The sequence below is a fragment of the Carettochelys insculpta genome, chromosome 18 (genome assembly GCF_033958435.1).
Source record: "Carettochelys insculpta isolate YL-2023 chromosome 18, ASM3395843v1, whole genome shotgun sequence".
Classification (NCBI taxonomy): domain Eukaryota; kingdom Metazoa; phylum Chordata; order Testudines; family Carettochelyidae; genus Carettochelys; species Carettochelys insculpta.
Genome location: NC_134154.1, coordinates 3504415 through 3531884, shown reverse-complemented (window position 1 = coordinate 3531884; position 27470 = coordinate 3504415). Strand labels below are relative to the sequence as shown.

The following is a 27470-nucleotide window of genomic DNA, read 5'->3' as shown; positions in this document are numbered from 1 at the left end:
CTATAGAGAGGAATTTGCTTGGCTTATTTGTGAATTTCATGTTTGTGGGCCACTATGAGGAACAGGCAGCTGTGAAATTCAGCAGGTCCCAGTCTGGTGGTGTTACGGCCAATCTTCCTATCTTGCTCAGAAGCACCAAATGTTTTTTCTCCCCCCAGGTCTCCTTTTTTAATTTGTTTATCCCAGTCGCACTTTACATAACAGTGCACTCTAACCTTGTGAATTATTATGATTCTAAAACAGACAGGGATGGCAGTTACCACCTAAACTTGAATTTTAAATGCACCTGCCCCCCAGCTTCCTCTCCATTGAGTACACACTGTTCTGTTTGGAAAAGTTCCAGTCTGGAGTCAGGGAGCAGAGGAGTTCTTCTAATCCAGCATCCAGAGTTCAGGGATGGGGGGAGCATGTGTTCAAGTAGAGGGAGGAACGGCCAGCAGAAGCTCTAATATCAGCCTTCGGCAGGCACCAAGGCTCGCTCACTCTCTGGCTGTTGCTTCTGAAGAATACTTGCCTGAGGTTAATGGTGGTCCTAACAAGCCATATGGCATGTGCTCTGGAGACAAAGAAGAATGAAGTTGGCCTGTGTTTTGTAACATCTGCTGACTTGCCTTCATCTTCCCAGACTGGTATGAGTTACTAATTGTGAGCCTGAACCCGACTAAGAGTGCCTGATAACCTGAGGAAGCTAACTGGGGCCTGCTGGTCCCGTTCCTGTCCTATAGCATCTCATGTAAAAATTTGGAATGGCCAGGCCCATTTGGTGCTAGCACCCAAGTTTCTCTCCTTCCCTCTGTCCTGCAACATAGCCGCTGCTTCTAGGTTGTGAATGGACCACCACTGTAAGGTGCAGGGCAAGAATACATCCTGGTCAGAGAGCCTCAGCCTTATTAATCATATGAGCAATCAGCAGTGTCTGTAGTGAAAGGCCATTGCAGTTGGCTGGCTCTGTTGCACTGCAGAGGAAACCAGACCTTTCAGAACTGGTTTCCTCCTGAGCCTGGAACAAGAATAAGAATGTGCTTGTTGAAAGAAACCTCTCACGCTGCAAAATTTTTCCAGCCTGGAAACTCTTGTGTGGGTGGGTGGGAAACAATGTAGATTGTGGCTGCCTTGCAGTGACGTTGGCCAGCCTGACGGGAGGGGGCAGGTCTTCCGGAAAAGGTCTCCTCAAAAACCTTTTGGCCAAGAGTAGAGACTGGGACTGCTGAAGTAACAGCAAACTCAGCACAACTGGCCTCAGTGCAGCCACAATGTGGGAACTGTTGGTTACCAACTACACGATGCAAGGGATCTTCAGGTATTTCTACCACAGCTGCACCTACAGGAGCCAAGGGAATTCGACAGGGAAACGTACGTGTGCCAGCAGCAGCACCCTTTGGACTCATGTCCGTAACAAAGTGCGCAGAGAAAAGGTTGGCTTGACTCTTCCTGGTCCTCTCTTTCTCTGGGGTCTCTGAAACAGACAAGAAGGCGACGCTCATATCTCTGCAGTTTCATATGTGTAACTGAGGGCAGCGTTTTTCTCTGTGTGTCGATAGGTAGAAGGGGAGATTAGGAAAGGGAGAGGCTGAATACACTGAGAGAAGACTGGAGTGCATCACCTGTGCTAGTCTTCTCTTCCTCCTCCATGGTGCAGTGAGATGCCAGTTCTGTTTTACGGGGGGTGGAGAGGGTGGCTGGGGTGCAGGACTAGCGTTAGACTTTGTCTGCGCTATAAAGCATAAAGATCTGCTGTGGGAGTGCTTTAATGCGGCAGCGTGGCCACCACAGGAGGGCTGACAGAGAGCTCTCCCAGCACTCCAGGTAAACCACATCTGTGAGGTGGGTAGCTAACAGTGCTAGAAGCACGGCTGCCAGCACTGGTAGCCTAGTTTACCTGGCACTTGATAGCCTCGTAACTTATGCTCAGGGATAGGAGGGAGGGGAGATGATTTTCACATCTGAGTCGGAGAGTTGCAGCCCAGTGAAGTGCCAGTGTAGACCCAGCCTCAGTTATTAAATTCCTTTTCATACATGTATGAAGGTGCCTGTGAGCCTGTGCGTCTCAAGGTGAAAGGTTTGTGCCTTGCATAGACTAATATGGCAAAGCCATGTCAGTAATCACAGAGATTTGTGTTCTCAGTTCTAATAGCTGGGAATAGCTCTGTGTTCAAACTGCCTTTCCGTTATCGTGACAAGCTGGTTCCCAAACTTCATAATGTTCCTTTTGAAAGAAATTAAATCCGCCTAGAAACAGAGACCCAGGATTTCATTTGAGCATAGTTCTGATCAGCAGTTTTGCAGCAACAGGACTGTCAGTTTCAGGTGTATTTTCTCCCTTTGTGTTGGAGGTGAAGTGAAAAAGAATAGCGCGGGCCAGAGTAAGGAACTATATCCACCTCTGCCTGTGATCTCTGGGCTGCTTTCCCATTCAACTCTTCTTGCTTCATGCAGTGTGTAGTTTGTTTCTGAGCATTGTCTGTATGTGCTTAATTTCTTTAGCTGGAATGTGTAAGTCCTCCTGGATCACCCTATATCCCCCCTTCCTTCTCTCACTCTGAGACCCAACATGGGGTTGTTGTGTCTTTTGGGCCTAGGAGAACTGGATCCTTTTGGAAATCATCCCAAAACTCCAGTGCTAGAAAAGCTTAACAGATGCAAGCAAACCACTCTCTCAATCCCCACTTCTCGCTTGATCCTGGGCCTGCAAATTGTGACTCCACAGTACTTCAGCCTTGCCTGTCCCTGGGAAATTGTGATGCAAATTCTGCTCTTAACCAGATTGTAGCATTTAGCCCCTGGCTTGCATTTGAGAAGGAGAGAAAGAGAGAGCTTGATATATAGAGTACTTGTGTTCACTTCAATACATGTGTAAGGTACTCGGATACTCTTATGGGGGTGGGTTGTGAGAACTTTGCTGGATCAGGCAGGAAGTGTCTTGGTGATAGAAGTAAGATGATTATTACTGAAGATGTGATAAATTACTAATCACTAACAGTTACTGATGGTTGGAACAGATGTGTATTAATATCTATTCCGTGTCCCTGGTAACTGTTTCACTAGCAGAAGTTGAAAAAGAAGTTCAAAAAATTCTGATGTTAAGTAGCCCAGTATTTAAACCTTATGTAGCCAGGCCTGTGGAGCTGCAGCCACAGAAAAGGCTTGTGCAGCTAAAATAAAGAGAGACAGACCAGCAAACACAGTATGTGTGTTTCTGTATGCTGTGTATTCAGAACAGGAAGGAACTGGGAATCATATATTCCCTAATTCCTTTTCTTAATTGTCTTACTCCTAACATTTGGAAATAAATGTTAAAATACTCTGAGCTGTATTATTATGGACCAAACTGGTGCCATCAGTTGGGCTTGGGACTTGCAGCTTGGTCAGCCTGTTTTTTTCCAAGAGGAACAAGCCCTGCTTGCATTTTAGGTCTGAGCTCTTTCCTTTTAGAAAATCTGCTCTCCCCTTTTGTCATCCTGATTCCCTGGGATGGGATGATCTTCTGTCTGTTAACTCTGACTGTGGCACTCAGGGAAGCCGCCTTTGCTATCAGAGATGTGCTCACTGGCTTCAGAAGAGCATCACTCCCTGAGGTTTCCCTTGTTGTTTAGTGATATTGCACATTTGACACTGGGATTTCTGTATGCTTGTGATCCACACCCAGCCCTGCACTGAGTGCAGCACACTGCATGAATGAAACTCATGGCTTTTCAGATTCTCCTGTGGAAATGGGAGTAAGTGGGGAGGGCACTGCCAGGTGGATTTGTACAGATTTTTCTAACTGGCTGATTTAGTCTCTGAACTAAATTCTAACTCACAGGTAACTTATGTGTTTTTCAGCTGGATCCACAGGTGTTACAGGATAAAGATTGGCAACGCACAGTCATCTCAATGAATGGGGTAAGTCCAGAGTAAGAACTGCTGGCATTGCTTTGTCTCCTGACCTTGTGCATCAGATTTATTCTCTCTGGTCTTTCTGGTAAAATTAAAAAAAAAACAAAAAAAAAACGGTAAATCATTGCCTGACAAATACCAACTAATGTCCTTGCAGGTTGAAGTGAAGCTGTCAGTGAAATTTACCAGCCGGGAGTTTAGTCTGAAAAGAATGCCATCTCGCAAACAAACCGGGGTCTTTGGAGTCAAGATAGCCATGGTCACCAAGTGAGTTGTTGGGTCATGTTTTTCTCCACTGTTCAAAAATAAAACACAGTAGACCAGTGAGCTGCACCTACTTAAGCCCTCAGTGATGGACGTATGCAGACACTTTCTTGCCCTTGTGTAGTAAACACACAGGCCAGTTTCTGCAGGCAGGAGCCGTTTCATGTTCTCTCAGCTCCATCCCATGCATGGGATAACGCTTCAGAAAGACCGCAACACATAGACACACTCTTGCTTGGAAACCCAGCATGTTTACTATCAACATCTTTCACTCTGCTGTGTTCCGGAAACAGCCTGACCCTTTTCCTTTGTAGTTCGCTGACTTGGTTACCGATTTCCAAAGCTGCAGCATTTCCTTTCCATACTAGGAAATGTTCAAGCTCTGTGGAGCAATTTGTATTATTTTAAACCCTGATCTTTTGTCATGAATCGTTTGCCAGAAGAAACCTGTTTGCTCATGTTATGGAATTTAGAAGACCAGCTACTTCCTCCCCATGGACTTACTACTAACTTGATAGCAGTATGACTGCTGTTTGTCCAAGAGTTGCATAGAAATCCTCTAGTGACCTGCTGGTGTTGCAAGATCACCAAATGTATTTCTCCAAAAGGCTGCAGCTCATCCACAGCAGAGTTTTTGTGGGACTGAATTTGCAGAGATGAGCCAGTAGTTCATAACCTTTTTGCCAAAGCAGAAATTAAAAGCAGGTTCTCAGAAAAAAAAAAACAAGTTCTCTATGGACAGTTTTCACATGACCATGAGACTCCAGCTGTGATGTGATGTATCTGAGCCTTGCTATTGCAGAAAACAGATGAGCTCTCAGGGGAATTAGCTGTTAATTTTCCCTAAACCAGAGTAAATTCACCCCCTGTGAAATGGACCAGCTCAGGGTCCACGCAATATGGCTAAAGTAGGGCTTGTATAGTGCATGGGCCTTTTGCTGTCCCAGGGCACAGGGTGTGTCACTGTTTGAGTGTAGTCTTGCTTTAGAGGACACCAGCTCTGACAGTGCTCAACTCTAGGCCCTTGAGACTGGGATAATGTGCTCGGAATAACCAGTATCCTCTGCCATTTTTATAGCAGAGCAGAGCTCCCAAAAAGGAGGGTTTTCCCAGAATTTCCTAAATGGCTTTTCTTCCTAACAGTTCTGAACTAGAAAAAGGGTGCTGATACAAGGTCAGTATTTTTGTGAACCTATTTGATTTGGTGTAACATGGAGCAAGGTTTCACCCTTACCATGGTGCTAGTCTGCACCTCCTAACACTTAAGTGACTAGAGACATAAAGTGTTTCCAGTCATTTTTGGGTGCCCCATTTAAGACACTTTTAAAGGGGTGGATTTTCATACGGTAAGTGCTCACTTGAAAAATCATGGCCTGGAGCTCCTTTTACTCCCCCAGTTTTATCCAGTGCCTTATCTAACTCTGGTCACCATGTTTTCTCTGCTTGTGCTGTTCTGAACTCTTCTTCATGTTTTTCTCAAGGAGAGAGAGATCAAAGGTGCCTTACATTGTGCGCCAGTGCGTGGAGGAGATAGAGCGACGTGGAATGGAGGAGGTGGGCATCTACCGTGTCTCTGGGGTTGCAACTGATATCCAAGCTTTGAAAGCTGCCTTTGATGTCAGTAAGTATTTGCTCCTGAGGTTTTTCTTTGTGCTATGCTCTCATGAATGCCCTTTCGAGTTACTGAGCTTTTTTAATCTCATGTCGCTGAGGGAGAGACCCCTGGTGCAAGGAGTATCCTCTGACCAGAGCTGTGTGTTTTATTAGTGACCTCCACTTACAGAGGTTAACCCAAGGTATTCATCGGAATTGAGAAATGTGCTGATTAGTCTTCCCTGCCTCCTTCAAATGACAGTTTTGCATGCCTTGCTGTGCCACGGTAAATCACAGATACTTTCAGGGGAAATGGGAGCAATTGACAGTCTTATTTTCCACAGCATCAGTGAGAACTCTGGATTAATAGGAAGTCCTTGTGGTTGTTTGAGACTCTTGTTTTGAAAGAGCACGAGCAACATGAACATCATTTATGCCACTTAAAAAAAGGGGGCTGGAAAAATAGAAAATTCTGGTTTTTGGAATGTGACCGGGGGTCTAGACTCCTGGGTTTTCTTGCCAGTGCTGTCCATTAGTTCGTGTTACTTCCCATAAACACAGATGTCTCTATCCTTCAGTGTGACTCTCTGTAAAACAGAATGCTCATGGTACTTGTGGAGCTCTGTAAAGCACTTCCAGGCTCTTGGATGCAAAAGGGGTCTGTGTTTTTGTTGTGTTTTAAAGAACATCCTTGCCTGGATTCTGGGTTTCTAACAGCATGGAGGAGGGGTTGCATTTTAAAAAGACTATAATAAAAAGGCACTTTTTGGTGACTGGAGGGGTTTAACAAAAATGTACATTTCTGACCGAAACTGCTTGATTTTTGTCTCTTGAACTCAGCTTCATTGGCAGAGGCTGAGGTGGCTTCTGAGTTTATTGTACTAGAGACTTCCAGATGGGGACATGGCTGTAATTAGTTATTAGACATATTATTAGGGAAAAGGAAAACATTTATCTGATTTTGGCTTACCCTCATGTGGGGCTTGCTCTGGGTCTCATTGAAGCCAATGGAAATGTTCCCATTCACTTCTCTGGGTGTTGGATCCAGGAATTTGTTTTCCTGTGTGTACTGGTGGGTCTAGCTGCAAGTTGGCCACATTGTATTACTGTCTATTAAGCAGCAGTGGGATAATGTACATGGAGGACTCGGTTCTTTGGGTAGGGAGAGAAGATGAATAAAGGATGCACAAAGGGAACCAAAAAGAGAAGAATAAGAATGGCTGAAGGACCACCAGCTTCAGTACTTGTATGTCTCCCTACTTTCTTTTACAGACAACAAAGATGTGTCCGTGATGATGAGCGAGATGGATGTTAATGCCATTGCAGGGACATTAAAATTATACTTCAGAGAACTGCCTGAACCCCTCTTCACAGATGAACTGTACCCCAACTTTGCTGAGGGCATTGGTGTGTAACAGAAGAAATCATTGCTACCTTTTGTGTGCTGTGTTTTACTCATGTTCCTCTCTAGGAAACTGGTCCTGAGGCCTTAGGGAAGGGGACTGCTTAATATGAAAAATATGTATAATATTAGAAAAAAATCCCCATGACAGACTAGACAAGGAAGATGGGGCTGTTTCTCTGACTCATGAGTTTCTCGGAAGAGAGGCCAAGTATGGCCTTACTGTGCAGGGTTTATTTTGGGCACTGGCTTTGCTGATCCGCAAGAATGGAAAAGTTCCAGTTCTAGGATGGACAAAAGGAAATAGATCTTGTTTGGGATGGGCTGTAAACTCCTGTATTGACCCAGAAGAGCAGCATCTTAGTGTTCTGGGTCTGGAATGAACTTGTGGTCTCCTGCATACAGGAAAGGATTCATCATCAACTAACAAGATAAATGAATAAAGAGGGGCCATGAGACTTTTCCTGGGTTGAATTCTGAACCTCTTGTCTTCATAATGTAATCACAGCAAATTAAGCAATATCCACATTTTGTCAGGTAGTCACACTCAATAAAGCTCTCATTCTCATTTTTTTTCTCTCCTCCAATAGCACTTTCAGACCCTGTTGCAAAGGAAAGCTGCATGTTGAACTTACTGCTCTCACTTCCAGAACCCAACCTCGTGACATTCCTTTTCCTTCTGGACCATTTAAAAAGGTAATGCAGAGACCTTCAGAAAGGCATTTTGTGTGGAAATCAATTCCAGATGCCATGCGACCAGCCACTCCTTTTCAAGATGCGCTGTCACCCAAAGAGCACCTTCATTGATTTTCATTTTAATTTGCTCCTGTATTGAGTAGTGCAGGTAAAATAGTCTTGGTAAATTTCTTAAGTCTTCTGTTTAAAACTGTGCATGAATACAAAATGTGTCCACATCCACAAAAATGACTGGTAGATATCTACAGCTGCACATGTGGATACCCATGAATATAAATTGAATATGCTTAGATTAGCAGGATTCTAAATACAAAATTTGTATCTGCATCCATAGCCGCAAATTGAGCTATGGATATCCACATCCATGGATCTGCAGGGCTCTACTGTTTTCCATACTCACTGTTACTGAAGCCGTTATAAATTTAACCAACGAAGGGATGATAGAGATCTCAGTCTGGCCTAGCGAAAATGTGATCTGCAAACACCCCTTCCCAAAACACACACGTATCTCCGTAAAAAGCACACATGCAGCTGAACTAAGTAACTAAATGCAGTAGATGGGATAAATCATAAGTCTTGACTCTGTTTAAGGGCTCTTCCTGTGGCCTTGTCTTACCAGGTATTTGCACTTTAGCACCACCTGTCTTTTAGGAATTTGAACCCCACATCTTGTGTTGGCACGAGATTGTTCCTTGCTCTATGGGGCCTCCCATATGGAATTCACTTCCCAGCTGCACTGATCCTCCCAAGGTGCTACTATAATATAAATAATAATTGGAGAAAAATCTAATGTCAGTGATACACAGGGGGTCAGACTAGATCAGATGGGGGACAATAATTTTTGATGGGGGGCTACTCCATGATTTTGGTGAGTGGTCAGGGGCTGCACTTTCTATGGAGGTTGGATGCAGAAGGGAGTTTGGATTAGGGGAGTGGGGTGAAAATGAGGGTGTAGACTCTGACAGAGTTTGGGTGAAGGAGGAGGTGGTGACCTGGCATAGAGTATTGGGATGCAGGATCTGGGAGGAGCTATGGGTGCAGGAGAGGATTCTGCTCTAGGGGACAGGTGCAGGTACAGGGTCTGAGTGCTGAGTGTGACCTGGGGTGTAGGGACAGTAGGGTGCAGGGGTTTGAGTGGTGACCTAGGGCATGGGATTGGGATGCAGAGTACGGGAGGGGTATGGGTGTAGGAGAGGATTCTGAGCTGGGATGGGTATAGTAGAGGGTGAAGGGTCTGGGAGGGAGTTGGGATATAGGAGAGGGTGGAGTGCCAGAAGCAGGCTCTGTGGCCAGGAGGCGCTTACCTAAGGAGCTCTTGGCCAGCAGCACACTCAGACAGCCTTCCCTAACGGCCAGCAGCCCCAGAATCTAAAAAGATCTCCGCTGCAGGGGGAGGACTGTGCACACTGTCCCTGCCTGCAGCAAAATCTCTCAGTTCCAGTTTGCCCCTGATTTGCAGCCTATAGGAGCTGAGATTTTGCTGGTGGCAGGGACATCTGCAAAGCCCTCCTGTGTTCTCCACAGCACAGTGAGCAGTCAGCTGCTTTGACTGGCCCTGCTCCATGCCACAGGGGTGGGCGGTGAGCTGAATTAAAAGGCTTGGCAGGCTGGATGTGGCCTGAAAGCCAGGTCTTGGCTGCCCTGGCGTAGATCATCACAGTGGTCCCTTCTGACCTTATAATCTGTGAATGAGACATGAGTAAGTATAATTGCTTATTGGATCTAAAGCCTTTTAAAAGTTTAAAATAAAGTTGCTTAATATTTCTGAGTCACAGAATGTTTTGTTGGTTTTTGCTTAGAGTTGCTGAGAGAGAAAGCATCAACAAGATGTCCCTGCACAACCTGGCAACTGTCTTTGGACCAACACTTCTCAGACCCTCTGAGAAGGACAGTAAGATTCCTGCTAACCCAACCCAGCCGATAACCATGACAGATAGCTGGTCACTAGAAGTCATGTCCCAGGTAAAAGGATAATATTTTAATTCATCTGATACAGACAGCTTCTGCGCTACCAGCAGTCATTCCAAAATGCTTTCGCAGAACCATGTTTGATGGTTGTTTTCCAAGGCGGGTGATGTAATATCTTTTATTGGACCAACCTCTGTTTGTGAAAGAGACAAGGTTTGAGCTACACAGAGCTCTCCTTCAGGTCTTCCAGCACTGTTTATCTAGAACAGTGTGTCTGGTGTGAACAAGAATTATTTTTAAAAGATTGTGCTACCAAAATCAGTGCTATAAATTATCCCACTAACAAGCCATAGGGTTCACCTCTCGAGCAACTTTCAAACATGGTAGGCTCAACACCATCGGTAAAACAACTCTGGCAGTGTGTGCTGAGTTCAGCATATATCCGCACTGACTTAGTTGCCATCATGCATATTTCGGTGCAACCATGTGAGCTGCATCACAGCTCTGTATATATTTGTGTAACGAAAACAACAAGAAGTCTTGTGGCACCTTATAGACTAACAGATATTTTGAAGCATAAGCTTTCGTGGGCAAAGACCCGCTTCATCAGAGGCATGAAGTGGGTCTTTGCCCACAAAAGCTTATGCTCCAGAATATCTGTTAGTTTATAAGGTGCCACAAGACTCCTTGTTGTACTCAAAGGAACAGACTAACACGTCTACCTCTCTGATATTTGTGTTATGGGGACTCCTGGAACTATCCCACACTGCTTCAGTAACTGGTTCCAGGGCTAACATATTATTGCTACAGTTGGACAAAATGTGTCAGCAGAAAAATGGTGTTTCATTTGACTTGAAACAGTGAGCAAATCTGAGACACTTTTTCACCCATTCATAAGACAGCCAGAAGACATAAATAAAGAGTAAGAGGTACTGGTTGTACCTCTAAAATCTGGGACACTCTTGTACAGCAACATCTGTGGTCCAGCAGGACCAGAGAGCCCTGGTGGCTGGATTGGGGTGGGGGTTGTCAAGCTGGGAGACCAGCAGCCAGGACCCTAGCCAAGCTGATGGCTAGATATCTGGCAGTGGCCAGGAAGCTGCAGTCTGAGAGCAGTGGCTGGGCTGGGAAGCTAGTGGCCTGTAGCCGGGAAGCTAGTGGCCTGTAGCCAGGAAGCTACAGCCAGAGCCAGGGAAGCCAGCAGCTGGGATCAGGGGGCTGATCTCAGGAAGCTGGTGGCTCACAGCCAGGGCCAGGTTAGTCACAGCTGAGGTCAGTCCCAGCTACAGCTGGGGCATGGGAAGCTGTGAGTGGCGGTCAGGAGGGAAGCCCAGGAGCAGCAATGGCAAGCCATCAGGTGAGCACTGGCCACTCCCTGGTCTGGCAAAATCCCAGGTCCAGAATCACTCAGGTTCCAAGGGTACCACACCAGGGAGGTCAAACAAGTATTATGGCACCTCCTTATAACCTTTGCCCAGTGGTTGGGATACTCATATGGAATGTGGGAAACCCAAGTTTGAATCCCTGTTCTGGAAGAGGTCCAAAATGGACTTTTGGTTAACTAGAAATTCTAAAATATTTCTGATTTAGGTTCAACCCAAAACAAATTTTACTTTTAATTTTTCACAACTGCCACCAAACCTAATAATCAATTATTCACCCACATCTAATTGTTGTTTTTCCACAATGCTTTCATGTGTGTATCAACACTCAAAAATACTTGGCTAGTTTCAGAATTCTTTGTCCAGCGAGACCTGCCAAAAGATACAATAAGAATTTCCAAATGCATGCTAGTTATGCAGGTAAGGTGAGTTAGCATTCAGAAAGATTTCACACCTGGGCTGATCTGGAATATTCACGGTACCTCAGTTTAAAATGTAGGCTGAACAGAGAGCCACTGAAGTTGACTAAAACATTCGTGATCACACTCTGCACTGCAATACAAGACTGATTTACATATTCATCTTCCTTCTCCTTCCAGGTTCAAGTTCTACTTTACTTCTTGCAGTTGGAGACTATCCCCACCCCAGACAGCAAAAGGCAAAGCATCCTCTTTTCAACAGAGGTGTAAGAGACTGGTCACAACAAGGGGACTTGCAGAACTGTTCTTGAGGTGATCCTGCCACTTTGAGAACAGGAGGACTGTTTCTCCTTTAGACATTACTGGCCTGTTCCTTCTGTGCATCTGCAGTTTGTCAGGCAGAGCCAAGCTGAAGAGAAAGGAGAAACTCCCTCTAGTTTTGCTCCGTAGAATAGGAAAAAATTGGATTGGACATGGAGCTCTGCTGATGGAGCAACAGACACTTGCACAAATGCAGCGCTGATTGTGGCTGTTGCTCTTGGGAAGGTGAGAAGGTTATTCCTCATTTTACTGGATTTAATTTATCATTAGGAAGCTGTAAGCTTTCTACAGGAACACTTGTCAGGGTGCCCTTTTGGGGGAGAGGGGAACTAAAGGCTATTTCACAAGTGTGTCTTTAATAACTGCTGTTGTAAAGGACTGCTACGGGCCACAGTATCATTCAGCAGGAGGTCTTTGAGTCCTCCACTGGGAAATTCAAGTCTTGATTTAAACAGGGTTTTTTTAAAAAATAACCTACAAGTTTTATGTATAACTGGACCAGTTGTTGTTTTTTTCGTCTCTCTCCTATTACCCCTTCCCTTGTAAATGTTTACACAAACTCTAGGGAAGGGGATATCCTTTTCTTGCCTCTTTGTTGCACTTCTGACATTTTCTTTTATTGGTAAAGGCACCAGACCCACTTGCATTATACAACAAATAAGTACAGAACATGAAAGAAAAGCAGGGAGAACTAGGCTGAGCACTTTAATTCCATTATCTGAAACAAACAAGCTCACTTACTTGTTTATAAAGCAGAAGCACTGTTGTCCAAAAAAGGTTGCTAAATTCTTTGGGACATTCCAAATTGAATGGAAATTGAATGGTGAAGCTCCTAGCTCTCCATACAAACAGATGTTATTACCTGTGCAAAAATAAGCACTACAAGCATATACTAAAGTATTTTCAAGTGTCTGGGGACAAAAAAAATCAACAGCTGTCTTTCTTGCTGGCTGCTTACTCAACATTTTTATCAAAATAACATTTTTGATACTTGAATTTTTGACGCTTTGTATGTTGCTTCTACAAGAGTCTTTTTCTGATAGATTCAAATCCTTTGAGATGTGTCAGAATGTACTATATGGACAATCTGTTAACAGGTAGTGTTTTGTATTCTTCGGAAATTCCAACCCTGTTTGAATTAAGAGCAGTGCAGATATTTCTACAAAGCTATGCACAGCATTACAAAAGGTGGGAACGAACACCCACTCCATTTAGAGCTGTGCAACCAAGCTGAAGTCATCAGCAAAGTTACATGGGTGTAAGTGGGAGCAGTATTTGCCTTGGGAATTGTAAGCATAAGCTAACTGCTTGGTCTCCAGACCAGAGGAAGCTATCCAGGTTATGAAACAGATGTGCCAAGCATCTGGGGTGAGATTTCAGCTGCATCATAATGTCCTTTACCCTGTGCTAGCCACCTCACTATGCAGTATCCACTTTTGTTGCAACCACCCATCAACACTGTGGCTCAAAGAAAAGAGCAGCCTGAAGAGAGAGGTTTAGAATAAGGGGGAAGAAAATAAAAACAAATTTAGAAATAAACAGTCTGCATAATTGAATCAAAAGCAGCATTTGGGGGAGGCGGGTGATACGACAAAAGACAAATCATGTTATGCTGAATTTTCTGAAGGTCTCTCTGACACCTCCATTCAAAAAAATGAGATCTTTCAAACAAAAGTGAGAAAAAAATAAAAATAAAAAAGGGAAACTATTTAGCGGTCAACATGATTGATTGCTGCATAATAGATGTTATTGTACTGTGAAGCTGGAAATTCAAAAGAAAAATATAACTTTTGTGAGTATATCAGCATTTTGCATGCTATTGTAAGGATTCTTATAGGAATTTACTATTGTTTAGCACCCCTTTTTCCTTAGGTCTGGGAGCAAATCTGTGTGTTGTAACGTACAACTAGAAAATGTCTCAACTGTATTTCCATAAATTCCAGTTCCAACCCCCTTACTATTAGATCCCCTGAGACAGAGAAATGTGTGTGTTTGGAGGTGCTTGCAGGGGGAGGGTGAACGGAAACAAAAACTTTGTTTAAAAATATAGGGTTTTATTGTTTTTAGCCTTTTGTAAAACTAAAAGTAAAAACTGGGCCATTGTGAAAAATGCTGTCTCAAGAAAATGTTATAGACCAGTAACATACTGCATAGTTTTCTTCTTTTATATACTTGTGTTTGTTTTTAAATAGCAGCTCTGTAAAAATCCTCTTAGTCAGCTGCATGACTAACCCACTTCTTTACAAAATTCCCAGTTTGGTTTGGTATTTTTTGAGGCAGCCGCAATGCAGGCGTTTCTGGTTCAAAGTTCTATTCCAATCAGTGGTGATCATTTTCCCCCTTTTGGTGTTTGTAATCAATGGGTGCAGTTTGCAGTGTTTAAACTGGAAAGCAATACCACAATGACTGTGCCAACTTACTTTTGCCTGACTTATTTTTATTTATATAAGTATAATTTTAATATTAAGTTACCAATTTATATTGTGTAACAATAAGAACATTGCTTCTGCTTTGGTTACTGTTACAGGTTGTTTTACTTTTTCAGTACAATACAATGCTTGATTCTGCCGTTAACCCTATCTAACATGCAGGCATGTGGATGAGAAGAATTTTTGTAATTTAATTTTACATAACACGTTAATTATTTCAGTTGAGTAAAAGTGGTGTTTTCCCCAAAGCTGGAAATTTTGGGCTGGAGAAAGAGCACATTGTATGATGAGGGTCAGACCGTAGATGGATTTGAAATGTGAGAATGGACTAGTTGAGCTTTCCTAGAGTTGTAAGCTTTACAAATGGACTATGCTTTCAGAAATTCAGGATTCACAAAAGATTTTTATTTCCCTTGCCTAGTGTTTTCATAAGCACCATCCTAATAAACAAAAGTAACAGGCACAACCTAGCCTGGGCCAAAGTCTGATTACCACTGTTTATTTCCTGAACTCTTTGAGAAAACCAGGCTCTCCCATTTTACATTTAAGAGATGCAACACAGATGGTGTAACGGAGAAAACTGGCAAGAATTTCCCCCTCAAGTTGATTGTGAAATGTGTTGGGGTAATACTTTTTTGGGTATCAACATATTTACCAGAGCCTTCCAAGCCCATAGCTTTCAACTGTTTGAATCTGAAATGTAAAAACATTCATGTCGGGTTTTCCAGATGGTTTTAGCATAATCTGTGTGTCAGCATTTCCTTACCCCCCAAGAAACAAGTCTCCTTCAATTCAGAAATAGCTTTTGTTTCTGTATTCATTTTATTTTTTTTAAATGTTGAGTAGGTTTTTTTTAAACCAGTAACGTTGGGTAAAGCAGGCAAATAAACCATGAAAAACAGCTTTTGAGGACTGAAAAATTAATTCCTTATATGTTTCATCTTTGTGTTTGTGTGTCATTTTGTATTTGGTGGAGTGTCTTAATTGAAACCAAACTGAAACATTCATTGAAATGCTGCTGGTGAATTTTACTCTTGCACAATTTAAAGAGCTGAGGTAGTGGTTAAATGAAATCAGGCTGTACTTTTATGTGCTGCTAACTTTCATCCATTAGCTAAGGGCATAATACAGCAATGCATTGATTACCTTCACTGATGCTCACTGCCTGCCTTCATTCTGACCTTCGTTGCTATGGCCAAGTACAGGACAATCCATACCTAGCATGTGATGTGAAGTGCAACATTTCTGTCAGCCACTAGGTGGTGCACCCATGGACTGTGTTAATGGGAGATGCAGTATTTTTACACTAATTACTCATTTACTGTTTTCTAATATGATACACTATTACGTTCACTTTCTGTATAGATACACTGAAACAAATGTGATGGTCTCTAAAGTGTACAAGGGATCACCTAACTTGCTCATTAGCCCCTGCAGCACTGGAAGGCATTATGGCATGTGTTTACTTCTCTCACTGTGCCAGTCCTTGAAAACGTGTAAGAAGTGTAAATTGATCACAATGGCCTTGAAGGTACTTAAAACCTCCATCTTAATAATATGGGAGGAGAACACCTTCCTGTTTATCCTTCATGTGTTAGTCCATAATTCAGGTCAGTGCCTATTTATGTACTATGGTGACAATATTTTGTGCGCAGCAGTTCATACTTTGGGGGAAAAAATTAAAGAATTTGAAATTTCAAATGAACTCTACCCTTTCCTTTTTCCACTCAGAATTTCAGAGAAGGCATTATATTACTGGAAGACAGAAGCATTCTCACTATGTGTATGTGCCTTGAAGAAATAGCAAACATCTCCTAAATCAAGTATCGGAGGAGTAGCTGTGTTAGTCTATAGGGTGCCACAGGACCCTTCATTGCTGTTACAGATCCAGACTAACAGAAAAGTTTTGAGCATGAGCTTTCATGAGCACAGACCCACTTCATCAGATGCTGGTCTTGGAAATCTGCAGGGCCAGGTATAAATAAGCCAGAGCAAGGGTGGGGATAACAAGGTTAGCTCAGTTAGCAAGGGTGAGGCTTACTACCATAGAAACAATAGTAAAGAATAAAATTGCAAGGCACATAGAAGAGCACGAATTGTTGGGCAAAAGTCAGCATGGTTTCTGCAGAGGGAAGTTGTGTCTAACTAATCTATTAGAATTCTTTGAAGGGGTTAATAAACATGCGGACAAGGGGCACCAAGTGGACATAATATACCTAGATTTCCAGAAAGCCTTTGACACGGTCCCACACCAAAGGCTTTTATGTAAATTAGGCGGTCATGGGATAGGAGGAAAGATCCTTTCATGGATCGGGAATTGGTTAAAAGACAGAAAACAAAGGGTGGGAATAAATGGTAAATTTTCACAATGGAGGGGGGTAACTAGTGGTGTTCCCCAGGGGTCAGTCCTGGGACCAATCCTGTTCAACTTGTTCATCAATGATCTAGAAAATGTGGTAAGCAGTGAGGTGGCAAAGTTTACAGATGACACCAAGTTCTCCAGGACAGTCAAAACCAAAAGGGATTGTGAAGAACTACAAAAAGATCTCAGCAAACTGAGTGATTGGGCAGCAAAATGGCAAATGAAATTTAATGTGGGTAAGTGTAAGGTAATGCACATTGGAAAAAATAACCCAAATTACACGTACAACATGATGGGGTCAAATTTAGCTACGACAGATCACGAAAGGGATCTTAGAGTTATAGTGGATAGTTCTCTGAAGACATCCATGCAGTGTGCAGCGGCAGTTAGTAAAGCAAATAGGATTTAGGAATTATTTAAAAAAAGGGATAGATAATAAGACAAAAGATATCATACTTCCCCTATATAAAACTATGGTACGCCCACATCTTGAGTACTGGGTGCAGATGTGGTCTCCTCACCTCAAAAAAGATATATTGGCATTAGAAAAGGTTCAGAAAAGGGTGACTAAGATGATTAGGGGTTTGGAACGGGTCCCATATGGGGAGAGGCTAGAGAGACTGGGACTTTTCAGTCTGGAAAAGAGGCGATTGAGGGGGCGATATGATAGAGGTATATAAAATCATGAATGGTGTGGAGAAAGTGAATATAGAAAAATTATTTACCTTTTCCCATAATACAAGAACTAGGACACCAAATGAAGTTGATGGGTAGTAGGTTCAAAACTAATAAAAGGAAATTTTTCTTCACACAGCGCAGTCAACCTGTGGAACTCCTTGCCGGAGGAGGCTGTGAAGGCCAGGACTATATTAGGGTTTAAAAAAAGAGCTCGATAAATTTTTGCAGGTTAGGTCCATAAATGGCTATTAGCCAGGGGTAAAATATGGTGCCCTAGCCTTCAGTACAAGGGCAGGAGATAAATCACTTGATCATTGTCTTCTGTTCTCCTTCTCTGGGGCACCTAGCATTGGCCACTGTCGGCAGACGGGATACTGGGCTGGATGGACCTTGGGTCTGACCCAGTATGGCCATTCTTATGTACCAGCAGCTGATCTGGAGGTGTGAACACCAAGGGAGGGGAAGCTGCTTCTGTATTTAGCCAGCCATTCGCAGTCTTTGTTTAAGACAGAGCTGAGGGCATTGAATTTGCAGATGAATTGTAGCTCAGAAACTTCTCTTTGGAGTCTGGTCCTACAGCAAAGAAATTTCAGGACCAGCCTCCAAAGAGAAATTTCTGAGCTACAATTCATCTGCAAATTCAATGCCCCCAGCTCTGGCTTAAACAAAGACTGCGAATGGCTGGCTAAATGCAGAAGCAGCTTCCCCTGCCTTGGTGTTCACACCTCCAGATCAGATGCTGGTAGTAAGCCTCACCCTTGCTGACTGAGCTAACCTTGTTATCCCCACCCTTGCTCTGGCTTATTTATACCTGGCCCTGCAGATTTCCAAGACCAGCATCTGATGAAGTGGGTCTGTGCTCACGAAAGCTCCTGCTCAAAACTTTTCTGTTAGTCTATAAGGTGCCACAGAACCCTTCGTTGCTGTTACATTTCCTAAATCAGTTACTTAGCATTAAGACACCGAGGTCTTCAGTTCAGTGTTAATAGTTTCCCTGTACGAAACAAGAATGAAAAGTGAAAGTTAGGGCATAGTATACAGAAGTTCTCACTAAGGGTACCTAGGTTTATCTCAAAATCAGAAGGAATCTCCTTTAAAAGAAGCCCTTACAGCTGAATCACGCAAATTAGATGGTCTGCCAAAAAAAAAAACCACCACCTCTCCCTAAATCACAGTAAAAGCGCATGCCCCACCTGTGCACTGAGCTAAGATTATTTTTGGTAGTTAACTTAAAACATTGCTGTATTTGGCACTGACAGTTTGTCACTTAGGATGTGCTGTAATCCTTTTCTTGCTACTGAAAGCTCTTACATTCCAATGCTTGATGGTCTGTCTGGTCACTTTTCCTCAAATATGGTTTTCTTCTGCTGAAGCAGGGGGAAAAAAAAAATCTCTATTCATTACAGTGGTTGCAACAACAAAAAGGGGGAATATGGGAAGGAAGCTAATAAAATACAGTCCCGGACTAGAAAAATCACCTGGAAGTTGATATAAAAAAGAGCCAGTGTCTACACCGTGAGGATAAAATGCAGTACTATACGATGTACAATAATTGTGGAATGAACACAGCAATAGAACCAAAACATCACTGAGAAGGACGCAGCCTGAAATGTTCTGAGTCATCCTCCTCTCCTGGGCATATCTATAGGAAGTCTAAAGGCACACAAAACACAGCAATGGAACTGCCAATAAGAAGAAAATATGAAAGTGACTCATGCTATTCCCCTGACCCCAATTTCTGCTGCTACTGTACTGAAACATTAGGAGAGGTCATTGTAAAATAATGCATGTACATATTATCTATGCATATTCTGTCCATGTCCTTGGCTTTCTTTCTACCTTGGAAGGAAAAGCATCCCTCTGCTAGCAGAAATCTGAGCCACTTAATGTCCGTGCACAGTGCGTAAACTGCTGTATTGGCAGACCCTATTATAGTACAGCTATTCCCTGCGATGTCTAAAATAGTTTAATCTTTGTGTGTACACTGGACCAATTGTGTTACTGCTTTGGACCTGCAGGCCTGCACCATTATTTAGAGCAGGGGTAAGCAAAGTGGGGGGCAGGTCCCTTCTAGAGGAGCATAAAATTTCCTAAGAGGGGGTGCAGCTGAGTCTCCAACTCAGCCATCTCATTAAATACGTTGTGTTTTTATGTACGTGTATTCACATTTACATACCAAATAATAAAGTTTTTACATTGAATGTACTTTCTTACATGTACTGAAAGAGTGTCTTTTTTTTTTTCCATCTGAACATAACCAAAATTTGTTGGTTTGGATTACAATACAGAGGTGAGGGGGCTGCTAATTACAGGGATGAAAAGAGGAGCCTGATGTAAAAAAAATTGCTAACCTTGGATTAGAGAAATGATTGAAACAGTATGGGTCCATTTACATAAGGGTCCATGTTTTAAACGTGTCTGAAAACTACAATATTTCAACAAAGTGCTCCAAGCATGCTAGTAGTGTCTTAGAGCCTGTCTGTCCCACAGCTTGGTATGTATTAATACCAGTTATATTCAGCTACTGTTGTCAAAAACATTCCATGTGTATTTACCAGTATGGCATCTGTTTGGTCAGCTATGGCAGTTTCTCATTCCAGTGGAGACAGGCTGTTTTTTTGAGTTTTATTACCTTGAGATGTGGTCCAGATTAACCATCTAAAATACTCCATAGCATGAATTCTGAAATCATTTGTACCACAGGACCTACTCTAATCTCCTAATTTGTGTGGAGGGGATCTTGTCTGTGTGGAACCTCCTATTTCCTCCCTTTTAGGCCCATTTGGAAAGCATCTGGGCCTGCAGTAATGAATTTGGGTGCAGATGTAAACTGTGTCAATCATGGTAAACTAAAACCATATTTAAAAACTATTTCAAATACTTCATGCAGAAAGAACTATAGAAAATCCTTCACAAATCATTTGAGTACTTCCTAACCTATCCCCTATCTGATCCCTTTTTAACATACTCACAGCTTGTTATCTGGGATTGGGTTTCTCATCAGTTTTTAAATGCCTGAAAATATTGCACAATTGCAACATATTTGGAGCACTGGGTAAAACTGTTATCCACACCCCAGATTATTTCCCCTGATAAGTATCTAAATCAAGAGTTTAATTCTGAAAGTGACTATGGAATACTAAGGGTGCCTCTACACTAGGAATTAACTTTGAAGTTAGGCACTGCTTCAAAGTAACCAGCACAGAGTCTATGCACATTTTCCCTTACTTTGAAGTTAACCCAACTTAGAAGTCCTTACTCCATTCCTGGGAATGGAATAGTGCCCTATTTCAAAGTAGGGTGTCTGTAGATGTTCAACTTCATAGTTATTTTTGTTGTGTAGACACAGCCTATAACTGGAAGATGTTGGATAACTGAGGAAGTGAGAATGAAACAGTGAATTTGAAAAGATCTCAGAATGGGATGTTGTGAAATTTGTCCTCTGTGTCTGTTTACCAAAAAATAAAACACAAGCCTTCTCTTGCCTACTGAACTTGTGTAGTTTGCTCCTATCACTACTGTTGCAAGTGTTTATAATCCATGCAAAGTTCAAAAGGAAAGCAGATAATAAAACTATTTATTTAAATATAAATGTAGTTAAATTATAATTACTGCTAAAGTATCAGGTGTAGAAAAAAATTGTTCATTGATGGTGGGTACTTCTGAGTTTCACCTTAGGGGTAATATTGTCTGCATAGTTTAATACTACCGTGTTTCAATGTTAAGGACGCCGCTTTGACGTTTTATACTATTATTGTTAGTACTTCAATACCCGATTAGTGCTCTGTTTTCAAAAATGGAAATAAATGCCCTAATTCTGAAAGGTGCTGAACACCTGCAACTCCCATTGAAATTACTGAGACTTGCAGGGCTCAGTACCTCTCAAGGTTAGGCCCAAAGACTGCAGCAGAGAAAAAGAAAAAATCATAATTGATTTTGTTAAAACTAATGAGCTAAAGGATCCAAAAACTGTATTTGGAAATAAAAATTAAAGCTTTTTTAGCCTTTGTTTGTTTGTTTGTACACAAGGTTAAATAAAAATCTCCTGTATCTGTTTGCCAAGTTCCATTGGTCTTATTTAAATAAACATTGGGTCCCTGAAGGCTCAACTGAATGCATGAATGGCATTTGAAAATGTGTGAATGGTATTTGATAAAAGTTTATGATGTACAATTTAAATTTTGGATTTTTATCAAGTGCTACCTTATGGATACTTCCTATCTGCAAGACAATAATATGCTGCATTAAATGAACTCCATGACCCAAGTTACAATCATTGCTGAGTTAAATGTAAGCAATTGTGAAAGGTATGCATGCGCTTACAGTGCGAAGTACAGAATTATCTATTTCAGGGCTAAAATAATCTTTTTATGGGATTATTGCCTAACAACTACACCCACCATAAACACTGTAATTAAACACTACTACATAGAGCAGTTAGGTGCCCTTGGTACTTTGCGGAGAGAATAAAGACAAGGTCCTGACCTGAGGATCTTGCAAATTGCCCACCCCAATTTAATCTCATACTATTCATCTAAGATTTGTACATGAAAATTCTCAAATACTTCCTTCCTTGTTTATCTCACAGCTGTGCCTCAAAAGCCATTTATGAAGTGCTCTTTTGAATGACTAAAATTAACATCTAACATCCTTTCCTAGTTTCTAACAGATTTCTTGTTACCCTGGATATATTTATGCCTGCGAGACAACTCCAGGACTGAGTAGTGATGTGACAACTAGACCTACCAATTTACTCGAATTGTGAGTTCAACTGTAAAAATATGTAAGGGTTCATAAAACAGTACAATAACCTATAACCAATGTTAATGAGGAAAAGTACAAAAGGGAGATATGAGTTAGTCTAAACAGAAAAAGGCCACGCTGATATAATTCAAAGACTGTTAGAATTATGCTAGTTAAAAGCAAATACAAAGCCAAAAATTAATATATTGAATATTAAGGCAAATTAGTAAACAAATGATGAGGGGATGTTCTATGCCAGCTATCTTTCCGTTTGTGAATCCTTAAAAAGATTTTGTGGGGAAAGTTCACAAAACCAAAGAGAACAGGCAAAAGATTAGAGTGAGCTTTCCATCATGACCGTTGCCCCCACTGTTTCCTAGACCATAGGCTTTTATCATCCTAATCTTGAGAAATGTCCTGACCAGACCAGGGCAGAGACAGGATGACAGATCGCATTGCCATCCCCTACTGGCAGCAGCTGAATTCCAAACACCACTTGACATGGCCATTGTTACGATACTTGATACCACCTAAGAAACTGTTAAACAAGGCCACTTTTCTAGGAATGATTGGCCTTTAACAGAAGCAGCAACAGCAACATTGTCATTTCTACCACATCCCAAGTAACTTCTGTTCCCAAAAAAGACAGTTATTGCCACTGTTGATACTATAACACATTCCAGATAAAGTGAAAGGGGAAAAAAAACATGTTACAATGAAAGCTTTCCTTTAATAGTTCACTTTTCAAATGCTTTAACTGGTATTGTTAATAAAAAGTTTAAAAGATTTTTAAATATCTTTGCCAAAATACTACACAGGCTGAAGTCTCTGTATACTAAACACTGGACCTTGTTTTAATTAACACTATTTAATGTATGACAATGACTGAGCTACATTAACACCTTTAGTCCATATTTTCCCTCAAAATTATTACAACAGCCCTTTGTTGAGATTTCCTCCAAGATGTCTTCTCCTTAGCTCAAGACCATATCCTTTTCCAGTTGAAGTAAATGGAAAAAATGTCTATTGATGTCAACAGAACGACTATTTGGATCTTAATCAATGCAAACCTAGTTTTCTTTAACTATTGATGCCTTTTCATATTTACTTCTACCTTTTCTAAGCTTCCTCTGTTACGGCATCCAAAATGGGCACACCTTTGCATGTATGTTCAGCCACTGCTCTTATACAATGTATTTACACAACAAGACTGTCCACAGTCTTTCCCCTTCTACAGTACATTATTCTTGTGCAAAGAAGCATAAACTATTGCCATTCTGGTTTGGTAGCATTTTACACCTGCGTTGCACAGGGATACAGTTCTACATATGGTGCTTTAAAGACACCAGATCACTGAATAAAATCATTATTTACTCAGTTGCCAGTTTATTTTATAAGCATAAAAAAGGCAAAAATATTAAACTCTACAAAAAACCTTTGAGCCAAGTTTAATAAACATTAGTTGAAAATCTAAATGACAAAATAAAATTCACCTGTAACCATTAATTGTCACAAATGGATAATCCGAGATTATTGTATTGGTAAATACAACTAAATAAGACTAAGTATATCAAAATATTTAAGAGATAACGCTCTGAGATCTATGGGTTAGTGACAGTTCGCATGCTTTGGGCATGATCTCCAATTGAAGGCAAAAAAAAGACTTTGACTTCATCAGAAGTTTTGGATCAGGCCCTGTAAAAAGTGTTGGATTTATTCTTTTATTTTAAGAAATACCATTGCTCTTACACTGTGGATCCGTATGGATCCAGTCTAGGTGCAAACACATCTGAAGTGCAATACTGATATTTTTTTAATAGCAGTGGCTGTTGAGGCCATGCACATGACTTCATAAACACTAGGGGAGCTGCCACCTTCCCTTTGTTTCCTCTGCGTGACCACGGCAGCTAAATGGAACCTGGTGTATATCTGACCCACTAATCTTAGCTCTGGTCAGAGGTGCAAATCTTGAAGAAAATCTCAAGAAAATACTTCTGATCTTCTATATTGACCATCTTGTTTCCAACCTTATGAACTCTGATTCTGCACAGAACACAATAGACACACACCCCATCCACTGTACAGGGCCCTTTCACATGTGGAAAACAAAGCCCCTGGGCTTTATGCCTGTCCACTCAACAATGGCCTAAACCCTACTCAACTAAAAGGACACACCAGGTGTATTTTGTTCAGGGGAATCACACAGAAGCATCTCCTCAGCATCCTCGTCACTCCATGAGAATATGCAACTTATAACGCCAACAAGAAGTCCTGGGGCACCTTATAGACTAACCGCTATCTTGGAGCATAAACGTTTGTGGGCAAAGACCCGCTTACTCTTTGCCCACGAAAGTTTATGCTCCCAAATACCTGTTAGCCTATAAGGTGCCCCAGGGATTCTTGTTGCTTTTGAAGATACAGACCAGCTAGGCTCCCCCTCTGATGCAAGTTACAATACGTGAGACTAAAGCTCCAGTTTCTGGCACACTCCGTGAAGGTTTCAGACTCCGCGGAGGGAAATTCCCGAATTCTCCTACCTGCTTCCTGCCTCCCACTGAGCTGACGAGCAACGTTAAAGGCCTGGCACTGACGAAATGGCACCACGGGCAAAAGCCCCCACGGGCATCAAAGCTTTCTTAGCCCCAGCAGCTCCCCCCGGACGCGGTATGGACACGAGAAGGGGCACGCTGGGTATCCGGCCACCCGTGCGGCCCAGAGAGGTGCTGGAGCAGGAGGGGGCCTAGGCCTAGTCCTGTCTGTGCGGACTAACAAGCCGCGCTCGGAGCCTGCGGGGGAGGGGGAGCGGCATCCCCTTCCTCAGCCGCGCCGGGCCGGGGGCCCCACCCGACAGCAGCAAACGCCCCGTGGCCCGAGCCGGCGCCACACCGGTTCTGCCATTTGCGGCAGTTGGTGCCGGACACCACCAGGTCACACCGGTTCGAGGTGCGCCCGCCCTGGCCCCCGCGAAGCGGGAGGCGCCCCCTCGCACAACGCCTCGGCTGGGGGGAGGGGGCGTCTCCACCCCTCACCGCTCGCGGCCCAAACAAACAGGCGCCGCGCGACAACGTGGAGCGGCCCCAGCCGGACCGCCGCGCATGCGCGCTTGCTCCGACGCGCGTGCTGCGTAGGCTCGGCCTCGTCCCCGTCCCAGTCCCCACCGCCTCCTGGGTCGCTCGCTTGGCGCCTGCGCGGCGGAGTCGCTCCTGTGAGGGAAGGGGGCGGCTGTGATCCCCCCCCGCAACTCCCCCCCCCCCCTTACCAGTCGCCGCTGCCGGGTCTCGAGCGGCGGTGGCTGCCCCGGAGACTGGAGCCGGGCGTGTGACGAAGCCAGAACGGAGGCGGCGCTGCCCGGTAAGGAGCGAGCCCGCGAGCCACCCCCTTTCCCAGAGGGGCCTCCGAGCTGTCCCGGCCCTGCCAGGCCGTGGGCAGCGGACCCCTTCTCTGTCCTGTCCTCAGCTCCCCCCCACCCCCGGCCGCCGCAGCTCGCCCCTGCCCGGCGCCCATCCGCGGCCTCCATCTCTGCTCCTGCCTCGCGAGCTGCTTTCCTCTCCTCGCGCCCCGTCCCTCCAGCGACCCCCCCCAGTCGCGGGGCCGTGATAGTGGCGGTGCTCGGCCCTGCCGGGGGGCGGACTCCATGAGCTCTCGAGGTCCCTTCCAGCTCTGCGTGGTGGGAGCTGGAGCCGTGGTCGTGCCACCCCTGCGGGGCTGCCCCCCTCACCTGGCCCCTCCGAGCCCCGCCGCGTCCCAGCGGCTCGGCACAAGCCATCTGCGCTGGGCGTAGGTAAACCCTGCGCGGGGCGGTTCGGCCGGAGAGATAACGCGGCTTTATGGCGTGTGAACCGTGATAGTGCTTGTGAATGGCTGGCGAAATACAGAAGCAGCTTCCCCTGCCTTGGTGTTCACACCTCCAGATCAGCTGCTGGTAGTAAGCCTCACCCTTGCTGGCTGAGCTAACCTTGTTATCCCCAGCCTTGCTCTGGCTTATTTATACCTGGCCCTGCAGATTTCCAAGAGCAACATCTGATGAAGTGGGTCTCTGCTCACGAAAGCTCATGCTCAAAACTTTTCTGTTAGTCTATAAGGTGCCACAGGACCCTTCGTTGCTGTTACAGATCCAGACTAACACAGCTACCCGTCTGATACTTGTGTACACTGTTATCTCAGCAAAGGTGGTGACCTTTTCCCGTCACTCTCTCCCCTCTTCCTCCTCACCTCGCGATGTCCTTCACTGCCCTGCCCCCCCGCTTTTCTGGTTCCTACCTTTCCTTGAAATCCTTCCCCTGGCCCTTTGCTGTTTTTCTCCTTCCCTGAATGGTACCAGAGAGGTGGCCAGGGCAGTCTGCATTGTAACAAAACAAACCAGCAGTCATCTAGTGCTTTAAAGACTAACAGAATGATTTATTAGGTGATGAGCTTTGGTGGGGACAGGCCCACTTCTTCAGGTCTGGAGATAGTGGCATACTGGAAATGGTGCTGAAGAACCCTTCCTGGTTCCTCTACTTTCTTTATTTTACCTTGCCATAAACTCCCCGGCCATGTAGGACTCCTCTCCTTCACCCCTGCCCCTCACCCTGTGGTCTGTACAAGTATTCCTTCAGGACTTACTGCCTAACAGCATGTGGGTTCTAGAAAACTTAACTCACACATCACACTAAAAAGACGACATTAAATTTAAAAAGAAAACGGTTCCTTGGTTATTAACTAAATAAAAACAGCCTACCCCTTTGGCTAGTTTTTGACATCTCTGAAGTAGTTATTATGGTTCTATTTAATTATTTTAATTAAACAGCATTGTTTCCCTTATGTTTTTATCTCCCCACCCCCCCAAGGCAAAATTAACTGAATATGTTTCCAAGAAGAGCAGCATGTCCTAATTCTAGCCTATTTGCAGTGGGGTTGTTATATAATGGAGTAAAGTCATCAGAACCAGGACTGTACTTGCGCGTGCGTGTGTGTGTGTGTGTGTGTGTGTGTGTGTGTGTGTGTGTGTGTGTGTGTGTGTGTGTGTGTGTGTGTGTGTGTGTGTGTGTGTGTGTGTGTGTGTGTAAAAGGCTGGCTGTTTTTGCATATTTTTGCAGATGGGGATTCCTAAATTTTTTTATGACCGGGCAGCAAATATAGAGAGAAGCCTTACGCACATACATTCCTGGCACAGAATGAACACGGCTAAAGCTCTGTTCCCTTACTCCACCTGCATCTCTACTGCTGTTTGAAGTGTAAATAATAATAAAAAGAAAACAGAAATCCTTTATTTTACTTAAGTTTAGAAATTCTGTTCTTTATCCTGTCTCTTGTTTGTATCTTTGGATTCTAACCAGGAAATATTGGCTCTCATCCTACAAATGCTTAAGTGAGTGTGTAACATAACGAATGTGAGTAAACCCATATGTTTCCATG

General features: G+C 43.4%; 2 protein-coding genes and 1 long non-coding RNA gene across 7 annotated transcripts in view; 2 read left to right on the top strand and 1 right to left on the bottom strand.

The window, feature by feature from the left end:
- Window positions 1-16257, top strand: part of BCR (BCR activator of RhoGEF and GTPase) — a 112880-nt gene extending 96623 nt beyond the window's left edge. The window contains exons 1-8 of one of the 4 annotated variants that reach the window (XM_075013031.1): window positions 1019-1415; window positions 3823-3882; window positions 4034-4143; window positions 5622-5761; window positions 7006-7140; window positions 7726-7831; window positions 9631-9793; window positions 11721-16252. In XM_075013031.1, the coding sequence (XP_074869132.1) occupies window positions 1254-1415; window positions 3823-3882; window positions 4034-4143; window positions 5622-5761; window positions 7006-7140; window positions 7726-7831; window positions 9631-9793; window positions 11721-11810 (966 nt within the window). In that variant the 5' untranslated portion in view covers window positions 1019-1253 and the 3' untranslated portion in view covers window positions 11811-16252. Of the gene's footprint in view, window positions 1-1018; window positions 1416-3822; window positions 3883-4033; window positions 4144-5621; window positions 5762-7005; window positions 7141-7725; window positions 7832-9630; window positions 9794-11720 lie in introns of those variants that run through there. The other 3 variants (XM_075013032.1, XM_075013029.1, XM_075013030.1) reach the window with 3 other exon arrangements.
- The window catches only part of LOC142022803 (uncharacterized), a 35026-nt gene extending 9973 nt beyond the window's left edge, over window positions 1-25053 (bottom strand). Inside the window, exons 1-2 of one of the 2 annotated variants that reach the window (XR_012648046.1) lie at window positions 3801-3932; window positions 1358-1456 (exon numbers count right to left, since the gene is read on the bottom strand). This is a non-coding gene — a long non-coding RNA (uncharacterized LOC142022803). Of the gene's footprint in view, window positions 1-1357; window positions 1457-3800; window positions 3933-24610 lie in introns of those variants that run through there. The other variant, XR_012648047.1, reaches the window with a different exon arrangement.
- A 255-nt stretch (window positions 25054-25308) lies between these two features.
- The window catches only part of SPECC1L (sperm antigen with calponin homology and coiled-coil domains 1 like), a 101928-nt gene continuing 99766 nt past the window's right edge, over window positions 25309-27470 (top strand). The window contains exon 1 of the mRNA XM_075013001.1: window positions 25309-25424. The gene's annotated coding sequence lies outside the window, so the exon portion shown is untranslated. The remainder of the gene's footprint in view (window positions 25425-27470) is intronic.